Source organism: Brassica oleracea, chromosome C5 (genome assembly GCF_000695525.1).
Source record: "Brassica oleracea var. oleracea cultivar TO1000 chromosome C5, BOL, whole genome shotgun sequence".
Lineage (NCBI taxonomy): Eukaryota > Viridiplantae > Streptophyta > Magnoliopsida > Brassicales > Brassicaceae > Brassica > Brassica oleracea.
In genome coordinates, this window is record NC_027752.1 from 43,264,684 (window position 1) to 43,288,760 (window position 24,077).

The following is a 24,077-nucleotide window of genomic DNA, read 5'->3' on the forward strand; positions in this document are numbered from 1 at the left end:
TAAGAGACAACTAAAAGTCCCACCAGTAATCACCATTTTTACAAAAAATCTTTAACAATGTCATAATCTAAAAATAACAATAAAAAACTCTAAAAACTTAAAATTAAGGACAATGGATAATCATGCTCTTAAGACAATCCGTTTCACACAAATATATATTTCTTAAATCTGAAAGTAAAAATGATTAAAACAAAATGTCAATGGATGCGTCGCGATCATGTCAAAAATTGCCTCAAATATATAAGGTTTTGAGTAAATATATAACCATATGTAACTTTTTGTCAAACAGCTATACATATGTTATATACTTTGCTTCATTGCACGTCAACAACAAATTGTTATAGTCAGCTCATGCATTGAATAAGATATAGTTTATATGCAGATTCATTGGATTCTTGAAATGATTTTAAACTTGTGGTTATTTCAAAAGTCAAATTAATTAATATATTTTCAACCACGTGTCAACTATGTTATACATATATGGCTTTTTGGTATATAACAATGTGTTATACCTTATGCATTGAATAAGATTAGCCTATATGCAAATTCATTTAATTGTTGAAAATGATTTTGAATTTGTCATTACCATTTCCTTCCATCAACAGTCGAATTCAACTTTAGATATTCGGGAGATCGAAGGCGTGATAAGATCAAATAGCGATGCATATATGCTGACATATTATTGTTATAATGTTATTAATCGTCAAATTTAGAACCCACCAACAACAAACCTAATACAGTACTATTCTTATTGAAAACTCTGTGTGGTTGAAACTTGAATCCTAGATATATCATAGTTCAGAAAAAGAATCCTAGATATAGCTAGATTTACGGTCTAGCCACCATGATACCTTCTCCGTAACAAAGACCATCTAATGCCAGTTCATTTCGTACGATAAAAAGAGTCGGATCAATATCTTGTCTGTTTTCTTTTTTGTGTTTTCTGTCAATGATTCTTCTGATAACGAATTAGTGTATTTGAATACTAATATATATGCATGTACACACTCGTACTCAACACAAGATTTCATGCATGGGGTTTATATGTAAACTCTTGAAAATTCGTCTTAATTATGAGCTTACTTGGAAGATAGTATTTAGAATTTACTTTGATCAAATCAGTTCCGAAAATCGAAGCGAATTGGAACGCAGTTTAATTATTGCCATAAACTAACACGACGTTAAGCCTTTGGTGCACATTCACATGCATGTCTTAATCGTGACCTCATATTGGTGGCTCAGTTACTTTTTCCGAGGATTAATATTGTTGTTGCTATCGAACCTTTTACATATATAATCTTCTAGAGTTTACGCTATTGTTCTTAGATTATCAGTCCGTACACGCAAACTCAGGAGTCACATCTCGCGACTCACGACAAAGTACGCCCGTTTGAAACAAAGGGACAAATCAATTATTAAAAAAAAAAAAAGATTGACATTCCAATTAAGAGCAATTACGCTTTCAATAACATCATGCATTAGTTCATCATGCAATTAATTGACTTTTATATCCTAACTATTCGAAAACTGAATGATTATTTTTTTCGTTTATTGTTTTTCTTTAAATGTTAATGGCAATATAATTAACAAAATTTCTTATAATGCTATTGAGTTTTACGTAAGGTTGTATAAATACGATTATAATCAATCACAGATTCGCACTAACAATTCGACCGCATAGCGCAGTGGATTAGCGCGTTTGACTTCGGATCAAAAGGTCGTGGGTTCTACTCCCAATGTGGTCGCATTTATTCCTTTTTGTTTTCCTCTTTTGTTGCATATACAAACAAGAATGTTGTCCGTGAACGATGTGAATCATGGTTTCGGACATCCTAGTTTTGCCTAGTCTTCAGTTTTCTAGATGGGAGTGGTAAGAAAAAGCAGTTTCATTTGTTTCTAGGTAACCTTTACCCCTAATATGAGAGAACTTATTCTTTTGTAGTGTCACAAATTTTGGTTTACATTCATTAGTCCTGTGAGCAGCATTGCAGCAATCGGAACATCTGCTTTCGAAGCATAACGACGGCTAAGATAAATTTATAACTCCACCAAACTGTGCTTTCACTCATTTGCGTATCGTTCGAAGTTCATAAACACACATACAGTAAACCAACAGACAGTTACCTAATTGCGATAGCTTAAGCTTGTTAAGCTCAATATGTAAAATAGATGACCGGAATGGTAAAGTCGAGATAGTGGTTTCTTCAGGCGGAAAAGAATAACTTGGAAAGATAAAATTCAAAACATAAAATAAGAAACAAAATCCATGTTGCTGAAATTGTTTGACACAATAGAACAAGTGGAGAACAGAAACAAGTTTCCATCAAACAGAACAAAGCTGAAACAGAGTTTCTAGTAGCTAGATTTTTTTTTTTTAAAGGACAGGTAACTTAAACTTTGATGGCGTACTTCCTGATTGGAAAGTACATTTCCTTCTTCTTCTCACGCTCTGTCTCCAATGAGAGCTGTAAAGCAACAAAAACAAAAAGCCATGAGAACAACAGTTTTGACAATCACAGACAGCAACAAACAAAAACAGGACATACCTGATGTTTGGTGAGGCGTCTGCGGATAGCACGGGTCTTCTTGGGACGGAGATCAAGAGGAATGAACTTCTTGTTCTTGTACGCCTCTCTGAGAGCAGACTTCTGCTTCTGGGATGTCACGGTCAACACCTGAGCGATGGATTTGCGGACAACCTTGCTGTATATTACAAAACACACAACAGTTCCAGATTAAACCGAGAAACAGCCCAAGAACAAAATGCTATAAGATACGTATAAGCATAAGCAAATCACTCTATATAATTCCATATCCTACAGTATCTGTATCGAGAGAACAGCATTTGCTTCATTTCATATTCTAAACCGAAACATGATTAAAGCTAAAATCGAAATCTAAAGCTTCTGAGTTAGGACATTTAGGGAACGTACATTTTGGAGAGCTTGTTGGGAGCACCACCGGTGACTTTAGCGACACGGAGGAGAGCGAGCTCAGCCTTAAGTTCCTGAAGCTGGTTCTGAAGATCGATCTTCGACTTGTCCCTCAGCTCGTGAACCTTGATTCTCGCTACAACCACGCAACAAAAAAAAAAACAAATTAAATCAGACGTAATCCTCCACGGATTAACAAAAAGACTCAATCGACATTACCCATCGTGAAGCTTCACTCGTGTTCGTTCAACTGCTGCTGCGCCGCTCGGAGAAATCTGAAAACCTAGAGCAGGGAGAAGGTGATATATAATCAAAAGAGAGCTCACAAAACCCTCGAGTCTCCTTAGTGGGTCGAGTAAAGCCCATGTAAAAAATGCTTAATGGGCCTTAACAGACAAGAAGAGTTAATAACATGTGGGTTTATTTGTTTTCGCGGGAAGCAAACAGAAAATAGTTGTTGGTGTCCCAGTCCAACTAACACTATATCTCAAATTCAAATAAACCGATCATCAAAAACCGTAATATTAAACAAACCGGTACTTAATAAACCGGAAACAATAGAATTGAACCGAATCATTACCGGATATTTTTATTCTTCTCTCTCTCCCCACATGGTTTGACTTTCACTGTAGAATACTCGGTCATCTTTCTCGGGGGCCATTAATCGGCGAAGGTGATCGGACCCAATTCTCCGTCATGGATTCTCGAAACGACGAGGAGGCGCCGTTGGTGTTGATCTCTCGTGAGGATCGGAAAGTAAGACCTGGGAAGAGTTATACGAGAGATGTTCATATCCTCAGTATCTCCTTTTTGTTAATCTTCCTCGCCTTCGGCGCCGCTCAGAACCTCGAAACGACTATTAATAAGGTGCCCTTCGTCTTAATTTAATTTTTGCCTTTTTCATTTCCGTCAAAGTTTAAGTCTTTTTCTCAAATCAGCTGAAAGCTACAAGTTTTGAATTTCTGATTGATGTTATACTTTTCATTACAATTTTGAGATCAGACCCGTGAAGATTCTTGTCGGAACAATCTTAGTTCTGTCGGTTATAGCGTGTTCTTTATGTGTGGTATGCGGTTATCAGGACTCGGTGAAGATTGTTGTCGAAAATTAAGATTAGAAACGGTTTTGTCTGAGTTGTGTGTGTATATGTGGTGCGTGATGATCATTGAGTTGTTTTGATTCTTTCAGGAGTTGGGAACAATCTCTCTAGGGATATTGTATGTGTCCTTCATGTTCTGCTCCATGGTTGCTTCTCTGGTTGTCCGCTTACTGGGATCGAAGAATGCTCTGATTCTAGGAACTTCAGGGTATTGGCTCTTCGTTGCTGCTAATCTGAAGCCATCATGGTATTCCCCATCTACTCTCTTGTCTTCGCGACTTAATAGTTGCTTCAGTCACTTGTTCTTTGACATATAAGTTATTGGTGCTAGGATTACTATGGTGCCAGCCTCTTTATACCTTGGATTTGCAGCTTCCATTATATGGGTTGGACAGGTGCAACTACACGCTCCCGTTTTCTTATAGTTAATCATGCAGATAATGTAGTTGAATCTCAAGACCTTTACTGCATTAGGGAACATACCTTACATCAATTGCGAGAAGCCATGCTAAAGATCATGATGTGCATGAAGGATCAATAATTGGTGTCTTCAATGGAGAGTTTTGGGCTATCTTTGCCTGCCACCAGGTGCATGCTTCTTTCATTATAACTTTCTTATTGCTCATCCTCTTTGCTTACCTCAGATTCTTGTGTGCACTTGCTTTTTTTTGCAGCTGTTTGGGAATCTCATTACACTTACATTGCTGAAAGATGGAAAGGTATATTTTTTGGTGTTGACAACAATCTTTTTCATGCAGTATCATATTCATTATGACTTTTCTTTTTGTTGATATAGGTTTAATTTATTTCACCTCCTTAGTATATAAGTAAAAAGTATTGAATAGCTGACTTTGCTACCACATTCTCAGTGATGATGATTATAAAACTCCCCTTCTACTTGGGTTAGCTCCACCATTGTTTTTCTTCTTTGTTGAGTGACTGTAGGAAGGAAGCACCAGTGGCACAACCTTATTGTTGTTGGTGTTCCTCCTCATTATGACCTTTGGAACTATACTAATGTTCTTCATCAGAAAAATTGAGGGAGAAGATGGGAAAGAACCTGTGGGTGGTTCTTCTATGGGCTTAGTTGATTCCTTGGTTTCTCTTCCAAGGTTGATAATCACTCCTTTGCTCGACGTACGGATGCTACTGATTGTTCCACTCCTTGCATACTCAGGACTGCAACAAGCATTTGTTTGGTATGTCTCCCGACACACTGTATATTTTCATATGATATGTATATTACTCATTATTTTTAAAAGTTGTGTCTTTCCTGTTTATAGGGCTGAGTTTACAAAGGAAATAGTTACACCTGCGATTGGTGTTTCAGGTGTTGGTGGGGCTATGGCTGTCTATGGAGCTCTTGACGCAGTTGTAAGTTTAACGAAAGAGCCAAAAGAGCCCAAAGTCATTCTGTTTTTTAGCTTATTGGCGTGGGTTTTGTGAGGTTAATCCTTTTTTTTCTTGTTTTAAATCATTTTAGTGTTCAATAACTGCTGGAAGGTTTACCTCTGGTCTGTCATCAATCACCTTCATAGTTTCTGGTGGAGCTGTTGCTCAAGCTTCTATATTCCTCTGGCTTCTTCTTGGTTACAGGTTTGTTACTTGTTACTCCCTATGTGATTTGACTCCCTAACTCCTTTTTGTTTGTGCTTTCTTGAAATTGTCTCCCTGAGTCCCTGTAGAATTTTGTAAATAGATCATTGATCAAGCAACTTTGTGTAACTGCTCCGTAACTTGAGTATTCTCTTTGCTTTGTCATGTATAATTATGCTAGAAACGGTTTCAAACTTATGTGAATCCCATAGCCTAAAAGTGATTTTGAAGAAACTCAGCTATTGATTATGTTGCAGGACAACTAGCGGAGTACTTGGCACAGTTTACCCACTTATAATGGCGGCTGTATTAGGAATCGGTGACGGAATATTAAACACTCAGATCAGTGCTCTTCTCGCGTTACTCTTCAAAGATGACACGGTAAATAATGTCACCAGACCATTGTTAATGTTGTTATTATTCTTATTCACTGAAACATACATGAAAGGGAATAATACTGTTCTTTTGACTTATGGAAACAGGAAGGAGCCTTTGCGCAGCTAAAAGTATGGCAAAGCGCATCGATAGCGATTGTGTTCTTCCTAAGCCCATATATATCATTGCAAGCCATGGTGATAGTGATGCTTGTGATGGTCTGTGTTTCACTCTTCTCTTTCTTGGTTTTAGCTCTTAAAGTCGAGAGTGTATTTACACGCGACGAATGAATGATGCCTTTTGATTTGTTCAAGTCCCGGGAACAAACTCAAGCTTAAAAACACACTATCCTCAATTCAATTGTAAAGAACTCTGCTTGTTTTTGTAAATTGTGCAATAAGAATTCTCTGCAATTTTTACCGTTTAAATTACTTTCTTTCATTCACCACATTTACCCTATATGGTTATGGATATGGTATTTGTATAATATCAAGTAACTGATATGTCAGAATCTACATACCCTCTGCAGTCTATCTTTCTCTGTTGTGCTACTATTCACATTAGCCTGCTAGTTTGGGTAATTTGGTTCGGTTAGTTTGGTTTTCGGCTAGTATGGTTCAACATAAATCTTATCGAATTAATCCGAAATAAAGTTCGGTTCGGTATTTAGTTAGTTCGGTTTTTGAAAATCCTATTGAGTTATTGATTTCGGTTATATTTTGGTTTAGTTTTGTTAAAATTTTGGATAAATTCGGTTAAATTTGCTTAGTTTGGTTTGAAATTTGGTTAGTTTGATTCATTTTTTGGTATAGTTTGCTTATAATTTTTTATTTAAAAAAAAAGAAAAGAAAAATGAACTAACCAATTGCAGAACCAAAAATGGATGTTTTTTAAAAAGCCTACCGAATCGAACCGAACTAACCGAAAATTTCGGTTTGGTTCAGTTCAAAATCTCAGCCCTAATTCACATACTTGTTAGTTCACCATAAATTATTGAAAAGTCTTGCTTCTCTACCTAATAATGAGAATTGTTCTGTTTGCAGGAATCCATGTTTTGTTGCACTAGTAGAGAAACGATGTACCTCTTTTTGCTATAGATATCTCTGACTTAAATTGATTTTGTACATCCAAATCACCTGGTCTTTTCTTACATGATGCTATAGTTACTAAACGTAATAAAGAAAATCAAGTTGTATGAGTTATTTCTGTCATAATACATACTGTTTCTTGCATCAATCTGCTGATGCAAAAACCTAGACTGCTCAGACACAGAGTAGTTTCATTCTTCACCACCTCTTCAGCTGTTGTGCTACCACTCGTCTTCTCTGTTGCTTCCTTCAGTAGCTTTACAAATGAAACTGAAAACCTCTCTGCATCATCTTGGCTTGGACCCAACTCCATGTTTGAATAGTTGTCGTTTGATGCTGTTCCTGCTTCAACATCATGGCATATCTTTCTCTTCTGCAGCTCTTTTTGTAGTCTTGCTCGAGTCTTGGTCGATGCCATCTCTTCTAAGCATTTCACTGAAGAGTGAAGCTTTTCTTGAAAGGCTTTAAGATCATGTGTGATGGCTTGGTCCCAAGGATGCGCTCCAGATAGGTTTGTGAGACCATCACAAACATAGAGACAGAGATCAGATACCTTCGAGAGAGAAACCAAAACCTTCTTGTAACTAACCGCGTTGAGAGGTTTGAGGAACGGAACATTAGGCTCTGTCAAGGCTTCTGACGTTAGCCTCTCCAATGCTTCAACGTGAGAGTTGAGTTTCGCCTGCTTGCTTCTCAAATCCGACAACGGCATGTTCTTTTGCTCAGAGCAAAGAACCAACGATCCAATACAGTCTAAGACCGCGTCGCGGCAGTGTTTAAGTTCAGCTCTTGCGAGAGTTGACGCTCTCGCAGGAGTGACAAGAACCTCCCCAAGGACAAAACAAAGCAGCCCTATCGAAGCTTCAACAATTCTAGTAATAGCAAAATCAGTGGGAGCTCCGTAGTTTCTCCTTCCAAGTATCAACAACGCCGCAATGGCGGATGTAACTCCTCCAGGCTGGCCATAGACTTTGCTGTGTCTCATGAAGACGGTGGCGGCTATCCAAGGGAGGAGAGGCAAGAACCTGAACTCTTCTAGTCTTTGGAAAACAACGCAGCACAACAGACCGTAGACTGATCCCATGGCTGTTCCTTGTAAGCGAGAGTTCGCTACTGTTAGCGTCGCTTGCCTTCCGGATACAAGACTGATGGCTACGGTTAGACCCGACCAGTACCCGTTTTTTTTGTTGTAGAGTATACCAAACAGCACCGCAAGGCCTAGAGAGATCGAGCATTTGAATGCAAATACAAACCTCTCTCTAGCCATCCAGACAGAGAGAGCATCCAAAAAGCTTTTGGACGTGAACGACCCATCTACACGTTTACTGTCTTGTCTCACAGATGAGACGTCACCTCTGAAGAGCTCCACACAGTATCTGAAGAAGTAAACTGGTAAAGATGTTGTAGATAGAGAACCAGCTTCAGGAAGCCATGTCAGCCTGTCCTCTGGCTTGAGAGTAGATGCTGGCTCATGAGCGATATGTGTTCTGGGAGCTTCTAGAAGATTTGTCACTTCATCGCGGCTCATGCCTAGAGGAAAAGAACTGCAAGATCCCAACGCTATCTCCATCCCTCTCATCAGAAACTCTGTGGCTTTTAGTTTCTCCCCTTGGTGCTTTTGCTTCTTTTTCAAGAATCTTGTATCTGGTCTCTCCCATGCAAGACGCTCCTGTTACCAAATAATATTTTTGTCAGCAACCAATTAATAGATGTAACTTTTTTTTAAAAAAAATTACTAAACGTAAAAATTCCCAAAATATTAAGAACTAAAGCATACATGTATTTATATATTTTAAATTTATGGTTTAGTGATTTGAGTGTATTGTTTATATTTAGAGGGTGAGATTAGGGTAAATACTAGTTTGATGATTTTTATGTTTGAGTGTTATTTTTGTGATAAAAACTAAAAAAATCTATTTATGAGATTTGCCAACAGATTGTCATATTCAGTTTTTTTTTGTTGGTAAAATGTGAAAATCATATTCATATCAGTTTTGTTAAGTGGGTTGGCTTACATGGTGGATTTTGATGCCCTTGAGTGTGTGTCTAGCTGCTGAAGACAATGAAGCGGCCTTTGCAATCAACACCTGAGCTGTGGTGTTGTCTCGAGCCATCATGACCTCGACGAACAAATTCAACCTCTCAAGAGCATTTTCAGCGTATAATTTACAACCCTTGGTCATCTGCAAACAAGTTAAAACCAGAGGTAAGTTTTCTCAGTCATCATCATAAAAAAAAAGTTAAAAAGAAAATATTATAAAGACTCACCTGACTATGAGCCAGTCTTGGAAACGGGAGAAACACGGCGAGTAGAGAAGCAATGGCTCCAAGTGCTGTACTAGCCGCCACGTGAACGGGGAGCATGAAAACATGAGCAACCTCTCCATTGAACACAGCAAAGGTTACATAGACAAGAACGATCTGCCCAAAGGCAATTCGTTTGGTTAAAAGACTCGTGGACGCTGGGAAAGCCACGATGAATGAAGCTACAGCCACAGCAACTGGAGCCACGAAGCTAATTCCTAGGGAGGCTGGTCCAACCACCAAGACACTCACAAGCACAATGGCTGCTGTCTGAAAAGTGGCGTAAGATACGTCAACGCAGCATTTGAGAACTTCACCGTATGTTGGTTCTGCGTCGGATAGCCAGATTAAGATTGTGGTTAGATAAGAGAAGGCTGGAAACGTAGCCCAGTTTTTTAGTGGTTTGGGACCGTACAAAGTGGTCAAGCTCACGATGAGACAAGCCAAGGCGGTTCTCAAAGCCAGGCTGAGTCGCTCGAGACATGTTGTATCACGCATTCTTTCTATACGGAATTGTTTTGTGGATATGTATGTAGAGTGTTTTTTGTTTGTTTGAACAAAGATGATGAGATGAAGGTTATGGTGAACAAGAAGAGTACGTATTAATAAGTGAAGGGATTTAAAGTGGCAACGTCAAAGAGTTAATAGTTATGAGCAGCTGTCTCTTAGCTCCAAGTATTTTCATATTGCATATCTTTGTAGTAATGGGACCAAGACCAAAATAAACCAAACAAGACTTTGTGATACATCAGTGTAGGTTCGGTTAAAGCAATGCCATATGTCTAAAGCGAAGCATGTAATTTTCTTAGATATTTGAGTTTCGGCAATGCCTTGATTGAGTGGTTTAGTTTAATTTAGGCCATGCTATATACATTTGGGTCTATACTGTTTTACACTCTTAGTGTTTGTTCGAATTCATTACTCTTCCTTACATTTACTGACATATGTAACTAAATAAACCGGTATGGTACAGTTTGTTCAGGTTTAAACTAATTTGACAGGTATGTGGGGAAATGAGTGAAAACTGCTGTTACATTCCACAAATCAAAAGTAGTTCTTCAGAACTCTCCAAGTTTCTCGATGAGTTGTTAATATTTTTTCTTTCGCAAGTTCTGAAATTATTATTTAAACTTAATTTATTAAGAGTTTTGATTCCTTGATTAAATTTGAAATTCTGTTGACGGAACTAAAAGGTAATGTGTGAATGATAAATCAAAATTGATTATGGAATGAGACAAGAGAAGAAAGCCGTATGAATTCTTATTTTCTCAGCAGAAAAAAGGAAAGCCGTATGGAAAACATTAGTCTCATCAACAACAGTTCAAGTAGAGAGCATTTATAACAAGCCTGCACGCTTCATGGTTAGTATTGTTTCCTCTTCATCAGGGAATTTGAATTAGGTCCTACACTATCATATACTTGGTACTCGTACACCTATTGTATTTTCATTGATGGATGCAACTTTCTGTGCCACACAAAAATCATTTTAAAATGAATTGAAATCTGAATATTAATTCCCTCTTCTTACACGGCTTTTAAATTTCTTATCAATTGCATTTATTAAAATTATATATCAAAAATGCGGAACAACCACAACAACAATCTCTTTGCTTTAATCGTTAAACCGCAATATGCATCAGATTACCTTATGGACTAGCATGTTGCAATCTTGCTAGTTGCTGCTAACGATAGATCAAGAATGGAGGTGGTATGAATTTATAAACCACTTTTTTCCATGCAGGTGTATATACGTTCTACAAATAGGAATAATTAAACGAAAGAGCTAAAGCAAAATGATTAGTAATTTGAATATTATATATGTTTTTGTTGATTTAGATGTAAAATACTTTGACACAAATCATAATCCATTACAATCAAGTTTCATTAGTTTTCTTCATGTGGAGTCAAAACTCAATCCATGAAAATCAATGAAGAGGCATACCTTATCAATCTTGATTTGGTTGTTTAGCTTGGTAGTGATGAAGTCGGGAAACACAGTTGATGACGTCTGATCATCGTGGAAACCCAGTTGGGCTTTCTCGATATTCACCGATTCCTAGAAGATCCTACATGAAGGAAAGAGCTTCTTAGAGCATTAGGAAGAGCATAACACAATAGTATACTACTTTGAACTTGTAAATGTAAGATTTTTGAAGTTCATGTGGCTTAATTCCTAGTTGCTTGACCATGTTTAAGTAATAAGCATTCAGTTTGATGGTAAACCGCAAGATATCAGTGTGTTCAACAGTTCCTTTCATATATCATATATGCAGGATCTTTAGGCTTCAACCTCTACATGTCAAGCTTCTTTGTTACGCTCATTTGTCATGCATATGTTTCTTTATAAGCTTCTTTGTTACACTCATTTGTCATGCAATTCAAATGCATACTCTATGACAAATGACACTGCAATATGCTCAAAGTAACTAGAGCACTAGAAAATGATGTTTACCTGACAAGCTCTGTTCTTGGCTCTGGTCTCTGCTGTACTGGGGATATCATGATTTGGTTTTAGAAACTTCTTCTCACGTCGCTCACAAGAGCCCCATCCATCAGCAAATCTCCCTCCTCTGAGTGAGCCCATAAACCAAAAGGTTTAAACAACAACTGATCAATACAAAGTATCTTCTAAAACCACTTTCAAAATCCAAGGTTTTATGTAGAAAAACATTACTGCATTATAGCTCTGACGATGAACTCAGCACGCTGGACGTTTCTGTTTTCGTCAAACTCAATGTTCTTGTCCCTTATTTCGTAAGACACATTGAAGTAAAACGATATCTTCCTCCAACCTTTACATTCCATTAATATACAGCAGCATCAAAACCAATATCAAATGTTTAGATTAACAATAAGCACAATCTTCACCTGACTTCTTAATGTATGCTTTCCCAGATATCATCGTGTAATCAGACTTCTCTAGAATCTGTAAAATTAAATGAAGTCATGTTAGAACTCCACAAGATCATTAGCTTTAGTTGTTAACTACAAACATCTCATATGCACATAAACACTAGTGACTTAATAAATCATGCAAAATAAGGATTGGCATTTCATCAAACACCTTCAGTGCACACAAACTCTATCTACGAATCAACAAGAATAGTACGAAGGATAAGAGCAAATCGAAATACCGCCATAGCTGTGTTCTGATACTCCTTGAACAGAGTAGCAGAAGGAAAGCTCCCTGACAAACTATGCCGCATCTCATTCACCGGATCGTTCTTAACGCAGCTCGACGGTGGAGAAACCTCCGATAAGGACGTAGACTTCCTGATCCCAGGCGACAGGTAACTCTCCGGCGAAGAGAACTTCGTAGAGTGGTTAACCGGAGTCAAATTCCGGTTCGCCATCGTAACGAGAGCCATCGGACTCTCGCCGTTCACCTCAGAGAAGACGCTAGATCTAGCCGCATTGTTCGGACGCGGTGAGGAGTAACTCTCCGGCGAAGAAAACTTCGTGGAATGGATGATCGGATTCGATCTCCGATGCGACGTCGTAACGAGAGCCATCGGACTACTCTCACTGTTCACCTCAGAGAAGACGCGAGATCTGGCGATTTTGCTCGGACGCGGTGACTCCTCGTATGACCTAGGGCTATGATTCGTGGCCTGGAGAAGCTTCGACGGCGGAGGAGCGTTGGAAACAGGTGTCGGAGGAGAGTTGAAGTTCGGATACCTAACGGCGAGGGGTTTCGGAGATTTCCCGACGACGGTGGAGGAGGAGGTGGTAGTGTTCTGAGCGAGAGCGGCGGCGGCGGAATCGATCACCGCCCAGAGATCAGCGTCGTCTAGATCTTTATCATCGAAGGTGTAGGAAGAGGCCAACGATCGTGACGACGCCATGGAAGCGTGCTCTGTACAAGGTGGGAAAGTAGTGATTCAAATCCACTCTCTCTCCCTCTCCCGCGTTTAAACCGTTTCAAACCGGTATTCCGGTTTAATTTATTGGTCAGACCTAACCTGGTTTAAGTTTGTTAAGCGGTTATTTTCACAATTACGAATTGGTCATTGGTTTGATTAGGTGATTGTGGGTCACACAGTGTTTATCTAAATAAACAGACTGTTTGCTTAACTGATTCGCTTCATCAATGGCGATTCCGAGGTTAAGCTCTCTGCTTCGATGGAGAAAACTGGGTAAGAGCGATTGGCTTGTAGCTTCGATAGGATTCGTATTGTTCGTGTTCTTCCTCTCTTTCTTCTTCGATCCCACTTCAGACTCCGTCCCTTCCGTTGACCGATCTCCTCCCATCGCATCCCTACCCGATCTGGTCAAACTGACGCTATCGAGTAAAGCTAAAGAGAGAGGAGCATGTACTGTGAACCAATCTCTCTCCTTCTTCTAGCTTTCGTTTCACATTTTGAATGCTAAAGAGTAAAGGGGTTTTTTTTTTTTTTTTTTTTTTTGCAGTTTGCTTAGATGGAAGCTTGCCTGGGTACCATTTTCATAAGGGTTCAGGGTCAGGCTCAAAGAGCTGGCTTCTTCATTTAGAGGTATTGTTATTTGTTTTATTGATTGAAAAATTGAAACTTTTTTACTTGGGAGTTAGAATGTATTTTGAGTGAAAAATGTGTGAAAAGGGTGGAGGCTGGTGCAGTTCAATAGCGTCATGTTCTGCTCGAGCAATGACTATGTTAGGTTCTTCCACCTACTTTGAAGATGAAGTTGACTTTCAAGGTGTTTTAAGCAGTGACCCTTCTCTAAATCCTGGTAGGAGACATCTTTGTGTATTGACCTTCTTCGGTTCTGCTTTTAGATGTTTAGTTCTGAATCTTTGCTTGTCTTTTGTTGTTGTAGAGTTCTTTAACTGGAATAGAGTTAAGATACGTTACTGTGATGGTGCTTCTTTTGCTGGACACCCCGAAGCTGAATTCAAGGTAATAAAAGGGTTTTGGTAGGCTGTGAAAAGAACTTTAGTGTCAAAACTTATCGAGGGGTACTGAGTTTCATGTTTCTTCGACTCTGTTTCTCTCTTCTCAGAACGGAACTCGGCTTTTCTTCCGAGGCCAGCTCATTTGGGAGGCGATTATGGATGAGCTGTTGTCGATGGGCATGTCAGATGCAAAACAGGTAGCATCCTCGTGAATCGTGATCTGTTGATGATATACTAGTGAGTCACTAAGAAAGTCTTCAGTTTCCATCTATGTATAAATAAGATTATTCTTTACCGTCTCTGCATTTGTAGGATTGGCCTACTTAGGTAACTTTCATCCGCTAGTGATTAATAATTTTTTTTTATTATACATGTTTGAGAAAATTGTAGGGCATACTTACAGGATGTTCTGCTGGTGGCTTGGCAACTCTTATACATTGTGACTACTTTCGAGATCATCTCCCAAAAGATGCAGCTGTCAAATGTGTTTCTGACGGAGGCTTCTTTCTCAATGTGTATGTTTAATTAATTTCTTTACAGAGATTTGTGAGTTACAGTACTTTTTAGTTAAGTTCTTTTCGGTCTAAGCTGATTTAAAGAAGCAAAACCTGTAAAACTAATTTAGCATTCTTTGCAGACTATACTCCGCAGAGCTAGGAAAATTACTGTCACTGTGATATTAGCTTAGCAGTGTCTTTCAGCCTCGCTAAGCTGTTTTTCTTCGTTTCAGGCCTGATGTCCTTGGACACCCTACGATGAGATCTTTCTATCATGATGTTGTTAACCTGCAGGTTTCCCTCTCTCTTTCTGTCAATACCTAATCATACATTTTCTTATATTTTCGTGAATGCTTCATCGAAATGAACAAGAACATGTCATGGCTTTGAGCTTATTTTCAATGGTTGATTCCAACTAGGGCGTAGATAAGAGCTTGGATCAGAATTGTGTTGCCAAACCGGAGCCATCCAATGTAGGTTTTTGATTCTTAATTTGGTAAAATATTTGTTGACTGATCATGATTGTTACTGAGACACTTTTGTTATGATTTGCAGTGTATGTTTCCTCAGAAATTCCTTAACAACATAAGAACACCAGTATTTCTTGTCAACCCAGCTTACGACTTTTGGCAGGTTAGAAACATTATAACTTTCTGTTTTGACTTAACTCCAATTTATGTTTAACGTTTTACTAATACCAATCACATGTTCAGATTCAACATGTCTTGGTACCAGCTTCTGCTGATGTAGATAAAAGTTGGGCAAAGTGCAGACTCAATATTAAGGAGTGTGATGTCGCACAGATGAAAGTTCTACATGGTAATTTACTCTTAAATCAAGCTTAATGACCAAATTGATTATATAACCTCTGTGTCAAATTACAATCATTTGATCTGATCTTTTTTGTACTTGGGAATCTATTATTCCTGGAAAACTTCTTCGTATACTTCTTTGTAAAATGGTCAGTTGTATAAATCCCTATTTGATATGCAGGTTTTCGTAGCTCTATGATGGATGCGATCGGGAAGTTTCATCAGAACAAAGTTGGTGGGATGTTCATAGATTCATGCTACTCTCACTGCCAGACACTTATGTCAGCGACATGGCACTCCCCAACCTCAACAAGAATCGAAAATAAGGTCAAGACATGTGACTCACACAATCTGTTGCTTTCTTTCTTCTCACAAATCAACTGATTCTGTTCTGTTGTTGGAACAGACTATTGCAGAGTCTGTAGGTGACTGGTACTTCAACAGAAAACCGCTGAAGCTAATCGATTGTCCTTATCCGTGCAATCCATCTTGTTACAACCTGAATTTCACCTGAACGTGCCTTGTAGCTGGCATTGACCAACCCCGCTCTGCTTTTGGATTTCTCCTCAAGTTTGATCATCATCTGAGGGGTAGCCATTCTCGAATCCTCAATCCGGTTGAGTCCTAAAGGTTATCATGTTCTTGAAGCATGAAGTTATCTAGAGAATGCCACCTGCTTTGTATTCTAACTTAGCTGATTGATCACCGAGGAGAGACTTTATTACAAAAGCAACACAATTCATAATCCATATTGGCATATTGCATATGTATATGTATATATTATTGTGATCGTAATATATTGAAATGAGGTTGGTTTTTGTGTGGAAAGAAGTTCCAATGTTATGTTAATGAGGGAAAGGAGAGTGAATCTGAATCGTTTAACTGTGGCCTTCTAGGTCGGAACCTTCCAAGTGATGGAATGTTCGTTCAAGAAAATATCTTGTGAAAACTTCATAGTTCAGCAGTTTACTTAACAGGTTCACTAATGTTTGTACATAAAAAAATTTGATTAATGCATGGTGTAAACAGAAATATAAGGCGTATATTTTCATAAAACGACTCAATATGGTGAAAATAAAACCGTCTGAATTTTCATATTTGTATAGATTTGTCAGTTGCAGCGCCGGTCCGTGTATATGAAAGGTCCCATTCAAAACAAGGCTTTAGCTATGTGAATTTTCTTTAAAAAACCAATGAGCAGATTTAGCTTTAAAATATTTTGAATAAAACTATAGTCCCTAAGAGATCGCTTATACTGCTGTCTGCTTACAGCCTGGTCGGCTGGCTGTATAGTCTGTTTTGTGATATTAAGAAAAATATGTTTTTTTAGAGATAGACCATTCCTGTTCCGTCTCTTCCTTTCCTTTTTAACGTGGGATCTTATCTGCTTGACGTCCACATGAAGAAAAATGGATGTGACTAACCATACAAATGAGGCATGTGTATGTCCTCCGCACGTCTAAGCAAGAATTATGGTGATTTATTTAATAACAGTGTGTTCTTTCTTAAAGCAACATTAAAAACGGCATTGTGTTTTTAGAGTGGTTGAACATTTTTCTTAGTGTGTTTTTAGAGTGTTTGAACATTTAATCTCGTTCGAATCGAATAATAATCACAACTATGAAATATTTCATGACTTCTTTTTTCATTTTGAACAACATTTCATGACTTCTATGTACCGTACCTTTACCACTTGTATATATATTTGGGGTAAAAATAGTTTAAAAAATCACAATATATAGGAGAAAGTCAGATTTTAAAAGCAAAAACTCTCAGCTTCCACGTTCGTCATTCCCGAAATCGTTGACAAGTTTTTTATAAGGATCCACAAAATGTAATTACGTGCTTAAGCATAATATATGGTTAAGTTGAAAGACTAATTGACTTATATGATAGTAATATTTTTGTTTTGAAACATGTTGGAACAGTCTGTTTTGGATTTCTGATCATGGCACTTCATCGAAGTATTCTGGTCGACTAGTCGCAGTTTTATTATCATACTAGGTTAAGACCCGGGATCAACATTATATATATAAATTATTTTATGTATTAAATATTTTTACATATTATAAAATAATTAATATATATTAAATAATTAAATTTCAGTAACTATTAAATATATAATTAAATTGGTGCGAACATATAAATTAATTTTATTAATCCAAAAAATATTTTTTTTATATTTGATAAGATATGTAATTAAATTTAAATGATACTAACATAGATAATATATTTTAGTATATTTTTAATATTAATATTTATTAAATGATGATTTCTACTCATATAGTTTTTTCGATCATTTATCAAGTTGTCAATGATCGTTCAAAACTTTTATCAAAAAAATTGTTCAAAGTAAATTTTGAAACTAAAATATTGTATTTTATATAGTTTATAGTTTAATTTAAAATGATATATATATTAATCTTAATAATTAATTAAATTAGACTTTTTACTTATATAATTTTTGTATTCATTTGTATTTTTTCATAACAAAAATTTTAAACCATGGATCATAAAATTTGAATGTGAGACTCTTAACAGTTTTTGTAATTTATAGCCGTTTGTAAAAATTCAAAATATAACATATACATAAAAATCTAAATTTTTATTATATGGTTATTGTGGTTGTTTAATTTATTTAATAATTTAAAATTAAACAAATATGATAGAAGATACACTATTTTTTTTTTATCAAATCTTTATTATTCAAAATCATTAATTGCCATATATACTTTAGCCACATTAGGCAATTCCGCAATTTTTATTTAAGGAAATAATAAAGTACATTAATGATGAATTTATTGTTTGTTTAATAAAAATCTTATTATATAATTAGATGGACCAACATAATTCTCTAATGATTCTAAGAATCATTCTTGTGATGACATGTGCCTACAAAAAGAAGTTGTAATGCTTCTCAAATAATATATAGGGGATTATTGATGTCTGAGAAAAACTGAAACATGGTCGTATGTTGAAAATTTCAATTTTTTAAATTAAGAAATTTGGCTGCAAAATTCATGCAGTGCATATTGTAATGTAAGCAGATAGCTACTCTTCCAAGAATATCTGGTATCTTTTTATTATATTTAATTCCAATCTGAAAAAGACTAATTTGTATTATGCATTGGTACTATTATCCATATCTTATACTCTTATTTTACAGTGTTTTTCATAGTTATGATTGTTACTTGTTAATTTTTGAATGGTATATTTGCTAAGTCGTCAGCACATAAGATTTGCTTCCCCTAGATAGAGGCTAAAGCAAGCTTCGCACAATTAATTTCTTGGTTGTGACTGGTCACATTAATCATGTAATTAACATCTAATTTATCTGACTTTTTTCATTTCTTTAGTTTAATAATTTCATACTTTTCTGTTTTTCCAATATATCAAACCAAACGTACCCTTCTTCAAAGTCAACTCCCTTGTAACGAGAAAAATTAAATTAATTTAATTGAATGATGACATTCTTTTGCAAAACAAAAGGTATTAAACTGGGTCTCGTGGTCTGGTGATATAGGAACATCGGCTGAGGTGTCCGCCATCACGAGTTCGAGCCCCGGCCACAGCGGATTTAACATCTCCTCCGTTGGGGCGCTGGTTCCCCTACGGGTATAGTTGGGAATGTGGCTGTCCAGATACCAGAGTTACCAAAAAAAAAAAAAAAAAAAAAAAAAAAATACAAAAACAGACTTATACAGGTTTATACTTTCTGGCGAAAATGAGTTAATGATTCCATTGTCGGAAAATCTAATATTCAGAATATCTAAAATAAAAAAATTATTTACAGGCCTTACTAATTCCAGTGACGACAAAAATAATAAACATAACACCAACAGAATAAACCTCCTAAAAAAAGTCAACTCCTTTCATCATCTTCACGATTTTGTTCCCACATGATAAATACCCAAAGAAGCTATTCCTAGTAACGTCTCCACAACATTTTCCTCTCGACTCTCCAAGATGCGAAACGACGCGTTTTGTCTCCACTAAAACGGTGTCGTTAGTAGCTGCGTAGTCCCCAAGTTAACCCTCTTGCTTCGTCTACAAATGGGAAACGGAGCCAGTGGCTGTTGCGTGGCCGGAGACACTTCCACGCGATGCGGCGTCGAACTCTTTCACGACAACCTCGGCCACTCTTTCAGCTATGTCCGGCCAGTCCTCGACGGATCAAGACCTTCTTTCACGCAGGAACCGTCTCTCCAACCCGACCCGATCCCCGGAACCACGACCACTTTCCGTTCAATCTCCGGCGCGTCCGTTAGCGCCAATAATTCAACGTCTCTCTCTGACTCTCTCTCAACGGACGTGTCGTTAAAGGCCTCCGGGTTTGAGAGCTCTAATAAGTTCGCTTCATTTCCCCTCAAGCCCGTGCCGCGTGGTCCGACGAAGAAGCAGAGTCACGTGTCCGGTCCGTTCGAGCGACGGTTTTTATCCGGTCCGATCGAAACCGGTTTGGTTAAGAAGAAAAAGAAGACCAAATCATTTTCTAAACCTAAACCGAACAAGAGACTTGCCACATTCAAAACCATTTTCACAAACTTGATATCTAACAATCAATCTCGCTCGAAGAAGAGCTTGATCGAGCCAATCAACAGTTTCAATTCATCAACTTCGGATCATCATAGACCTGAGATCAATAACTCAAGTACAAGCACGACTCTGAGCAGCCAAGAGAGCCCTAGAACCAAAGAAGGAGAAGACTCTGAAGAAGAAGATGATGAAGAAGAAGAGGGGAAGAGTGAGTCTTCTCTAGAGGAGCCAAAGATTCAATGGGCGGAGGGTAAAGCAGGGGAAGACAGAGTACACGTCATCCTCTCTGAAGAAAACGGTTGGCTTTTCGTGGGAATTTACGACGGATTCAACGGTCCAGATCCACCGGATTATCTACTCAACAATCTCTACACCGCCGTGCTCAAAGAGCTCAAAGGGTTGCTATGGGACGACGAAGACAACTCCGATGATATCGCATCATGTAGCGAAGACGGTCAGTCCCAGTCCCAGATCAAGAAACAGAGTACACTGGAAGGAGGCACTGTTGCTTGTGACACAAGAAAAATAGTTTCTTGTGACTCAAGAAACATTATTGAGGATGTGAAGAAGCTGCAATGGAGATACGCTTCGAAACAGAATTGTACAGAATCTGACTCGGAGATGATTAACCACAAAGACGTGCTGAAAGCACTTGAACAAGCGTTGATGAAAACAGAGGAAGCGTTTGATCAAACGGTTGATGAGAATCCAGTACTAGCCTTGATGGGATCCTGCGTTCTCGTGACGTTAATGAAAGGTGAAGACGTTTACGTGATGAGCGTCGGAGATAGCCGAGCGGTTTTGGCTCAAAGATCTTATCTCGGGCGTAAGAAGATGCCAAATGATCTTCAGAGAATCAAGGAAGAGAGTCCGCTAAAGACTTGTTTGGTCAGAGAAAAAAGAGTTAGTCTTCTGGTTCCTGTTCAGCTCAATATGGAACACAGCACAAACGTTCAAGAGGTAACACTTTTATTACAATCTGTTCTGTTTTGATTCGGAAAATAATGAGATACTGATTTTAAGTTTTCTTTAGGAAGTGAGAAGAATCAGGAATGAACATTCTGATGATCCATTGGCGATAGAGAGTGGTAGAGTGAAAGGTTATCTCAAGGTCACTCGTGCATTTGGCGCTGGATTTCTCAAACAAGTATGTACATTTATTTAGAATAATTTGAATTTTTATGGACTACGCATGGTAGTAGTTTATATGATAGAAACACATCAATAACTAGTGAGATTTTATGGGTTATAAGCAATTTAGTAAAAGTTCTATTAGAAAATTATATAAATTTGGGTTTATAGTTACGTAAATTATTTCTTAAATTTTGGGGGCCACATGCTAAAGTTTCACTTGTCTATGCTCAAGGTAGACTATATATTAGGTGTTTATTATTCCTTATATACCTTATATATTAATTGAGAAACATTACAACATTGTTTTGTAGTCACGTGTCACCATGAGAATGAAATTCAGAATTCTTAAAGAAATAAGTTGGTTCATCTTAACTTATATTATATTTTTTATTAAACTAACTATTAAATTGATAAATAGTGTACAAAAGAATATTATCGCATTTTTCTTAAATAAAAACTACGGAATTGTCTAATATGATTAACGTATATATGTCAATTAATGATTATGAATAATAAATATTTGATAATATGTTTTCTAACTTAGCTTTTTTTTTGTTTAATTCTATATTATTAAAAGATATTAAACAACCGCATTAACCATATAATAAAAAAGTTAAATTTTTTCTTATATGTTAAATTTTGAATTTTTAAAACGACTATAAATTACTAAAAACGTTAAATGTCTCACACTAAAATTTTGTGATCAATGGTTTAACTTTTTTTTTGGTAATAACAAGATACAAATGATCATAAATCGTATGAATATGAACTCTCATTTACTAGACATTCATATTATATATTAATATAGTTTAAAATTAAACTATATAACATAAAAAATACTTAAATATGATAATTTCTAAATTTGCATTGAAAAGTATTGAGATCTTAATATTTTAATTTTAAAATTTTCATTCAGAAAATCACACATTAGAAATTTTGTTTTTATCATATGAGTGTGAATTCTCAATAATAAATATTTATATTAAAATATACTATATATCTATGTTCATATCACTAAAATTTAGTTATATACCATATAAAATAAATAAAACAATTATTTTGATTTATTTACTAAAAAATATTGTAAATAAACAAGATATATTGTTTTGATTTATGTTTTTACTCTAATTTAATTATATACATAATAGGTAAATGAATGCAAATAAATAATAATTGAAAAAAATATTTTTATATATAACATTCATTCCTCGCAATTGCGCGGGTATTAAGCTAGCTAGTACGTAGCTAAAGATTAAACGCTTTTCTTCAGCCGAAATGGAACAAGGCGGTTCTAGAGATGTTCAGAATAAACTACGTTGGATCATCGCCGTACATCACGTGCTCTCCGTCGCTTCACCACCACAGACTCACGCCGCATGATAAGTTCCTTATCCTCTCATCTGATGGATTGTACGAATACTTCTCGAGTGAGGAAGTCATCTTCGAGGTCGAGTCTTTCATCTCAGCCTTCCCTGAAGGCGATCCTGCTCAGCATCTCATCCAAGAAGTCCTCCTTCGAGCTGCCAAAAAATATGGTACTAAGAGCTAACGCAAACGCTAACTTTTTAAGAAAAAAATTTAAACTCACGTACAACTTTGTTTGGTTTTAGGTATGGACTTCCACGAATTGTTGGAGATACCCCAAGGAGATCGTCGCAGGTACCATGACGATGTTTCTGTCATTGTGATTTCACTCGAAGGAAGAATTTGGAAATCTTCCATGTGAATAAAAAACCGTGTGTGATCCACATAGTTTTTGTTATGTATCTATTTCTCGCATACTCAATATGCTGTGTTTTTCATAACCAAAATTTTAGTTTAGTAAATATGATATATAATGCAAGAAGAGAATGACCATTTTAGTTTGGCATAATATATAGTTAGACGGTATGTATCTTCTTGTATTGGTCAGTTAACTATATCTGGTAAGGAGAAACAACATCCCCCTGCTTTCAATATGCCATATTTTTGCCAACCACATCATAATCGTAATCTTATTGTACTAGTAACCACAATCTTACATGCTTTTTGGTTTGATAACTGGTCACTTGGTCCATTAGCTAGGGGCTCACAAGTCACAACACATGAGTACCGACCAACTCAAAGTTACACTTGATATAAGTTATAAGAGCATCATTATCCTAGAGACTATTAAGGGTCTCTTAATTTATTTTTTAATAGTATTTAAAGAGTAAATTTGGTTAAGAGACTATGTTAAGAACTTTGGTCATTTTATGTTTCCATTGCAAGTTTCTTATTTTAAAATTCTTAAAAAAAAAATTATTAAACATTTTCATTAAAATTAAAACAAAGATGCCATATCATGTAATTAGAACAAAAAATATATTCATATTTTCAGTTCAAGAACCACAATTCCTCTTATAGACATGTCTAATTCATTCAAAGATTCGTACTTTGCATACATATGTTTGTATGTGTCTATACTGATTCGAAGAAGTGGTACCTGATTTGAAGAAGTGGCAGAATCACCATGGCTTGAATCAATAGGCTTCTCCATAGTAGCCATCACTATAACAAACAACCAGAGATTGAATCAATAGGCTATAACAAACAACCAGAAAATGAATCAATAGGCTTCTCCATAGTAAACATTTTATATAAATTTCACAAAGAGAAGAGAAAGCAAAAACCTGTTCATAAAGATCTTCTAGTTTATTCCTGGGAAGCTTAAGCTGAGATACTTGAGGAAGAACAGAGTTCCATCTCCCATTATTAATATCAGAAACAAACGTCTCCACGCTGTCTACTGTGTTAAGAGAAACCTGACACTCGCTCTGTAGTGTCTGGAACGTTTGATTCAAGGAGTTCT

The 24,077-nt window shown here is 36.7% G+C and overlaps 6 protein-coding genes and 1 non-coding gene across 7 annotated transcripts; 4 read left to right on the plus strand and 3 right to left on the minus strand.

The window, feature by feature from the left end:
* The first annotated feature begins 1,671 nt into the window (after nucleotides 1–1,671).
* On the plus strand, nucleotides 1,672–1,745 carry TRNAR-UCG. Its single transcript has one exon. It is a non-coding gene; the product is annotated as a tRNA-Arg (tRNA).
* Nucleotides 1,746–2,219: 474 nt separating this feature from the next.
* Nucleotides 2,220–3,243, minus strand: LOC106292844 (60S ribosomal protein L35-1-like). The gene is made up of 4 exons (XM_013728506.1): nucleotides 3,153–3,243; nucleotides 2,934–3,069; nucleotides 2,547–2,703; nucleotides 2,220–2,465 (listed from the first exon to the last, which is right to left on the minus strand). Exons 1-4 carry the CDS (start codon nucleotides 3,154–3,156, stop codon nucleotides 2,391–2,393), a joined length of 372 nt encoding a protein of 123 aa, XP_013583960.1. The 5' UTR covers nucleotides 3,157–3,243; the 3' UTR covers nucleotides 2,220–2,390.
* Nucleotides 3,244–3,535: 292 nt separating this feature from the next.
* On the plus strand, nucleotides 3,536–6,444 carry LOC106343711 (UNC93-like protein 3). Its single transcript, XM_013783001.1, has 10 exons — nucleotides 3,536–3,800; nucleotides 4,122–4,279; nucleotides 4,364–4,427; nucleotides 4,507–4,620; nucleotides 4,707–4,751; nucleotides 4,978–5,231; nucleotides 5,316–5,406; nucleotides 5,516–5,628; nucleotides 5,886–6,009; nucleotides 6,111–6,444. Exons 1-10 carry the CDS (start codon nucleotides 3,630–3,632, stop codon nucleotides 6,291–6,293), a joined length of 1,317 nt encoding a protein of 438 aa, XP_013638455.1. The 5' UTR covers nucleotides 3,536–3,629; the 3' UTR covers nucleotides 6,294–6,444.
* Nucleotides 6,445–7,069: 625 nt separating this feature from the next.
* Nucleotides 7,070–9,893, minus strand: LOC106343363. The gene is made up of 3 exons (XM_013782543.1): nucleotides 9,360–9,893; nucleotides 9,107–9,274; nucleotides 7,070–8,760 (listed from the first exon to the last, which is right to left on the minus strand). Exons 1-3 carry the CDS (start codon nucleotides 9,891–9,893, stop codon nucleotides 7,189–7,191), a joined length of 2,274 nt encoding a protein of 757 aa, XP_013637997.1. The 3' UTR covers nucleotides 7,070–7,188.
* Nucleotides 9,894–11,192: 1,299 nt separating this feature from the next.
* On the minus strand, nucleotides 11,193–13,282 carry LOC106344126. The gene is made up of 5 exons (XM_013783512.1): nucleotides 12,530–13,282; nucleotides 12,264–12,321; nucleotides 12,070–12,187; nucleotides 11,848–11,965; nucleotides 11,193–11,461 (listed from the first exon to the last, which is right to left on the minus strand). Exons 1-5 carry the CDS (start codon nucleotides 13,238–13,240, stop codon nucleotides 11,408–11,410), a joined length of 1,059 nt encoding a protein of 352 aa, XP_013638966.1. The 5' UTR covers nucleotides 13,241–13,282; the 3' UTR covers nucleotides 11,193–11,407.
* Nucleotides 13,283–13,451: 169 nt separating this feature from the next.
* Nucleotides 13,452–16,393, plus strand: LOC106343837 (pectin acetylesterase 5). The gene is made up of 12 exons (XM_013783164.1): nucleotides 13,452–13,708; nucleotides 13,806–13,888; nucleotides 13,976–14,105; nucleotides 14,193–14,272; nucleotides 14,376–14,465; nucleotides 14,659–14,783; nucleotides 14,999–15,059; nucleotides 15,185–15,238; nucleotides 15,321–15,398; nucleotides 15,479–15,584; nucleotides 15,759–15,904; nucleotides 15,984–16,393. Exons 1-12 carry the CDS (start codon nucleotides 13,486–13,488, stop codon nucleotides 16,089–16,091), a joined length of 1,284 nt encoding a protein of 427 aa, XP_013638618.1. The 5' UTR covers nucleotides 13,452–13,485; the 3' UTR covers nucleotides 16,092–16,393.
* Nucleotides 16,394–19,534: 3,141 nt separating this feature from the next.
* On the plus strand, nucleotides 19,535–23,188 carry LOC106293456 (probable protein phosphatase 2C 36). The gene is made up of 4 exons (XM_013729132.1): nucleotides 19,535–21,073; nucleotides 21,147–21,260; nucleotides 22,518–22,782; nucleotides 22,858–23,188. The coding sequence occupies exons 1-4, from the start codon at nucleotides 19,631–19,633 to the stop codon at nucleotides 22,971–22,973; spliced, it is 1,938 nt and encodes a 645-aa protein (XP_013584586.1). The 5' UTR covers nucleotides 19,535–19,630; the 3' UTR covers nucleotides 22,974–23,188.
* Nucleotides 23,189–24,077: the final 889 nt, after the last annotated feature.